Raw genomic sequence first — 4,998 nt, forward strand, 5'->3', positions numbered from 1 at the left:
ATTGTGTGGAGGCTGTAGATCATGAGCATTTTGGAAAGTCATCTTTGATAGCGATACATATATCCTATTCCTTCTTTTAGCATTTGCTTTACTTTGTTGTATTCTTTTTTTTAAATTTTTTTTAATTTATAATGGGAATAAGAATTTAATTTTTTTTTTATTTTTCTTTATAGATTTACAGTAATAACTGTAATATACCCATTTTTGAAATAATTAAGGAAATTCAGAGGGGTACGATGTTGCGTATAAAAAAGGTTTGACTAAAGTAATCCCGGTTTTGTACTGTGAAAGGAAGAATGCTGTGGCAATGATGAGAGGGAGGGGCACCGGTGGGCGCAGGATAAGCACGTGGGCATTGCCTTTAGAAATGCACGCTGGCATGTCCAACCTACAGTGCCTCAAAACCATATTCTTCTTGAAGTCACAACTAAAACAAAGGAAAACAAAAAATGAAGAAGAAGAAATTACATGGTTAGTCACATTTTCCAGGTCGAATTTTTATAACGAATGATTGGCAGTTTCTTTTTCTGGGGAGCATCGAAAATCGCAAACCCATCTCAGGTTTTAGTTTTATTGTCATTTCTCGATTATATTCACATCCCCTTTTTCTAATTTGACTAATGTTTGTCATAATTTGACACGTATATATGTTTGTTCTAGAGCTTCTGTATCTTCCCCTTTTTTTTTTCCCGAGTTTTTGTTTGATTGACTTGGTGGAAGTGTGGTTTGGATGAATTTTGATGGGATTACAGAGACTTTATTTTTTGTTTGGATGTCAAAATCACATGGGGTAAGGAATTTGACTGAAAGGACAAAGACATTGGAGTGTTTGATCTTCTGAATTTCTGTCACTTTGTGATTCTATATATAAAACTCGGATAGCTTATACCCACAGCAAAAGCTCTTGGTAATCCTTCATTCTTGGATATCCTCTCTCCTCCATGGAAATTTTTATCTTCTCCTTTCGTTTTAACCTTCCTGTGTATGTTCAAGAGTTATTTATTTTGTGGGGCTGAGACTTGCCGACTATATTTATAGTTGGGTTACTAAGTCGGGGAAATTTAATACAGGAAATGGGTGGCCTTGATTGTGTTCTTGCCTGAGAACTTTTGCTTGCTGTTGGGTGAGAAAGTTCTTGTGAGCAAACTGCACTTTCACAGAAGCTATTTTTTGTGTCAAGGAGCATCTGATGAACACTCAACCATTGAGATAACCAGAAGGGATTAGTCATGAAGTTTATGAAACTCGGATCTCGACCGGATACTTTCTATACTACCGAGGCTGTAAGGTAAGTGTAATTAGTGTATACCTGCTTGAACAAGTGTGGTTACATTTAATCTGAAGGAAGATACTATGGATGGGTTTTTTTTTTTTTTTTTTTTCCCTTCTTAATTCAGATCAGTTACCTCTGAAGTCTCTAGTGATCTCATAATTCAGGTGAAGGGAAGCAGATACTTGCTTCACAAGGTAAATTTTAGAAACCTTTCAAAACTTCATATTGGGGGTAGTTAAGTTTGATATATAATGCTAATGAATTGAAAGATGATCTTTGCGTTTTCTGGAGTGATTCATATATGTTTATGGCAAACAGTTTCCACTTTTGTCCAAGTGTTTGCGTCTACAGAGGATGTGCTCTGAATCTCCTGAATCCTCACAACATCAAATAGTCCAACTTCCTGATTTCCCTGGTGGAGTTGAAGCTTTTGAACTGTGCGCAAAGTTCTGCTATGGTATTACAATCACCCTCAGTGCCTACAACATTGTATCTGCTCGATGTGCGGCTGAGTACTTGCAGATGACAGAGGATGTTGAGAAGGGGAACCTGATATACAAGCTGGAAGTTTTCTTCAATTCCTGCATTCTTCATGGGTGGAAGGATTCCATTGTGACCTTGCAAAGCACCAAAGCCTTTCCTTTGTGGTCAGAAGACCTTGAAATAACAAGCAGATGTATAGAAGCAATTGCTTTAAAAGTCTTAATTCACCCCTCAAAGGTGAATTTGTCACATAGTTATTCCCGCCGGGGAAGGGACGATATATCATGCAATGGTGCAGAGAGTCAGAGACATAAACCAGAAAGCAAGGGTTGGTGGGCAGAAGATATAGCAGAATTGGGAATAGACCTTTATTGGAGAACCATCATAGCTATTAAATCTGGTGGAAGGGTACCCTCTAGTCTTCTTGGAGATGCTTTGAAAATCTATGCTTCTAGATGGCTGCCCAACATATCAAGAGATGGAATCATCAATAAGCAAGCAGCATCAGACTCGGAAGCAGACTCGAGCAGTGAGGTAATTTCAAAGCATAGGTTGATCTTGGAATCACTAGTAAGCTTACTTCCAGCAGAGAAGGGAGCTGTTTCTTCCTGTTTCCTTCTTAAACTTTTGAAGGCAGCAAACATCCTTAATGCTTCTTCTTCTTCAAAGATGGAATTAGCCAGAAGAGTAGGACTTCAGTTGGAGGAAGCAAGAGTCAGTGATCTGTTAATACCCTCTTTATCATATTCAAATGATACACTATATGATGTAGACATAGTCATGACCATATTAGAGCAGTTCAAGTTACAAGGACAGAGCCCCCCAACTAGTCCTCCAAGATCAAAGCTGGGATTTGAAAGAAGAAGGTCTCGATCAGCAGAAAATATTGATTTCGAGTTTCAGGAGAGTAGGAGGTCGTCTTCAGCATCTCATAGCTCAAAATTGAAGGTTGCAAAGCTTGTGGATGGGTATCTTCAAGAGATTGCCCGGGATGTGAATTTGCCTTTGTCAAAGTTTATTGCAATAGCTGAAGCCATACCTCTTTTCGCAAGGCTGGATCACGATGATCTCTACAGAGCTATTGACATTTATCTCAAGGTAAATTAACAGAGTGGCAACTTGGGCTTCTCAGACTTGCTATTATTCACACTAAAGTAATAAATATTTCTCGACACATATCACTGTCACACATTGTAGAATGTGGATCCCCGTCTCCAGTAGATAACCAACTCTCTTGACCTTAAAATCCTGTCACGTCCACAATTTATTAGTAGCTAGGATTAGGCTGACCCACTAGAAATTTGGCATGTCTGGATATCTGTTTGGGGCAGTACAGCCAAAATTTCTGTATGTGGGTTTTGCTGTTGATGTGATTCAGCTTTCATTTGTTGACCTCCAAAATATTTCCCAACAACTTGCTTAGATATTTAATTGGGTTTTACAATTTCACATCTACCATGTTTTCCAAGATATAGGAGAAGTTTGAAAATCCTCTTTGGAATCATAGCATTAGGCTTACCGTCTTACAACTACAGAGGAATCTTCTCAAAAAATCTTGTGCCCATATTATACCACTGTCAATTTTTCTCTGATATGACAGAAGCCTAGATATTATACCTCTGTCAAATTTTTCTTTGATTTGGAATTCTAGAAACAATTAGTGCATGATATGATACAGATATGTCATCTGCTGATCTGTAGATGGTTAACCTATGCAGAAATTAGCAGGGTTTTAACTTTTGTCTTCCATATTTTCTAGTATGATTAAAGTCCTAGACCCTTATATGTCTCTGTCGTTTTTCTTTCAACTAAAGTAATGGAAGCAATTAGTATATATACAATTGATGTTCTATGGTGATTGAGGTGCTTATTGCCTGAAAAATCCAGGCTCACACGGAACTCAACAAGAGTGAGAGGAAAAGGTTGTGCAGAATCCTAGACTGCAAAAAACTATCAATGGAAGCGTGCATGCACGCCGCACAAAATGAGCTACTCCCTTTGAGAGTGGTGGTGCAAGTTCTTTTCTTTGAGCAAGCTCGTGCTACAAAGGCGGGTGGCAAAGTGCCCGACCTGCCTAGCAACCTCAAAGCACTCTTAGCCACTCAAGGGATTGACCCCTCAAGGCCTCCGCCACCATTAAGTACCACTACCACCAATGCAGCAGAGGACCAATGGAGTGTCTCTGGCCTTAAATCACCAAAATCAAGTATGTCAACTTTGAGAATGAAGCTGGCTGAGGATGATGAATTGGATGGAAATGATATGAACCCAGATGGAATTAACAGAAATTCTAGGCTTAAGGCCCTCTGTGCTCTTCCAACAAGACCCAAAAGGATGTTTAGTAAGTTGTGGTCCATCAACAGAAGTGCCAGTGAAAAGAACTGAGTGGTTTTGTTCATTTTGCAGTTGGGTATGGTAATTTAAAAGAGGTAGCATATACTCGCTTTTTTCTTTGTTCTTGCAAAATGCATTTGTAACTTTTAGGGAAAAGAAGTCGAGAATCTTAATGTGCAATGTAATCTATTGGAATAAGAAACAAAAAAGTTCAAGACGTAGAGTGAGATATCACTTGGTGAATCCTCCTTTTTGTTCAAACCGGAATACGACTCTTCGGTGTAAATGACTAATTGTGGGACCTCCATCTTCGTATTTGTCTCTAAATCTGCAACACCTGTCTTTTTCTTTGTTGCAGCTCATTGGATCCTCCCCTTTCTCAGTTGATTTATATGTATTTTCTTTTTCTTTTTGGTATTTCTTGTGTCTGACCCAATACAGTACTGTAATATTGTTTTCCTTTTTCAGCCTTTGATTTTCTCGAAATGTTCTCAGCTGAAATCAAAGTCCGTCGAAGTACGCAGAAATGTGTATATTTTGTGGTTTGGCGTCTGAGAAAAAGCCGATTCATTGCAGGATTTTTTGTTGGTTATACATATTACAGTAAGAGAAAACAAATTCAGCTCCGAACGGTTTGAAGCAAAAAGAGTGGAAATATAAAAGTAGAGAGTTTTGAGAAATCATTTCATTTTATCATTATAACTTTTTTAAATTCTCACATAAAATATAATAAATAATTCAATATTTTTAAATTTCAAAACAATAGTAATATTAAAAAGTAATATTTTAATAATATTTTATTTAATTTTTAACTTTTATATAAAATCATTTCATTTCATCTCGTCTCACTATCCAAACAGAGAAAAAAAAAAGATAGAAAAAAATGAGAAAAAAAGAATAGTGCTACA

At 37.4% G+C, this 4,998-nt stretch overlaps 1 protein-coding gene across 4 annotated transcripts; it reads left to right on the forward strand.

Moving 5' to 3' along the window:
• The first annotated feature begins 332 nt into the window (after window positions 1-332).
• Window positions 333-4,447, forward strand: LOC122310976 (BTB/POZ domain-containing protein At1g67900). Of its 4 annotated transcripts, none has more exons than XM_043125280.1 (5): window positions 333-471; window positions 1,071-1,288; window positions 1,398-1,467; window positions 1,592-2,854; window positions 3,644-4,447. In XM_043125280.1, exons 2-5 carry the CDS (start codon window positions 1,230-1,232, stop codon window positions 4,139-4,141), a joined length of 1,890 nt encoding a protein of 629 aa, XP_042981214.1. In that variant the 5' UTR covers window positions 333-471; window positions 1,071-1,229; the 3' UTR covers window positions 4,142-4,447. The 4 variants fall into 4 exon arrangements, with proteins under 4 accessions (XP_042981214.1, XP_042981213.1, XP_042981215.1 ...); XM_043125279.1 differs by having other exon boundaries at window positions 412-561; XM_043125281.1 differs by lacking the exon at window positions 333-471 and adding an exon at window positions 647-907.
• Window positions 4,448-4,998: the final 551 nt, after the last annotated feature.

This window comes from Carya illinoinensis, chromosome 5 (assembly GCF_018687715.1).
Source record: "Carya illinoinensis cultivar Pawnee chromosome 5, C.illinoinensisPawnee_v1, whole genome shotgun sequence".
NCBI classification, from domain to species: domain Eukaryota; kingdom Viridiplantae; phylum Streptophyta; class Magnoliopsida; order Fagales; family Juglandaceae; genus Carya; species Carya illinoinensis.

Coding starts and splice junctions, on each gene's coding strand:
- LOC122310976 (XM_043125280.1), top strand. CDS start 1,230: ATGAAGTTTATGAAACTCGGATCTCGACCGGATACTTTCTATACTACC. Junction 1,289..1,397: donor TATACTACCGAGGCTGTAAG/GTAAGTGTAATT, acceptor TTCTTAATTCAG/ATCAGTTACCTCTGAAGTCT. Junction 1,468..1,591: donor GCAGATACTTGCTTCACAAG/GTAAATTTTAGA, acceptor TATGGCAAACAG/TTTCCACTTTTGTCCAAGTG.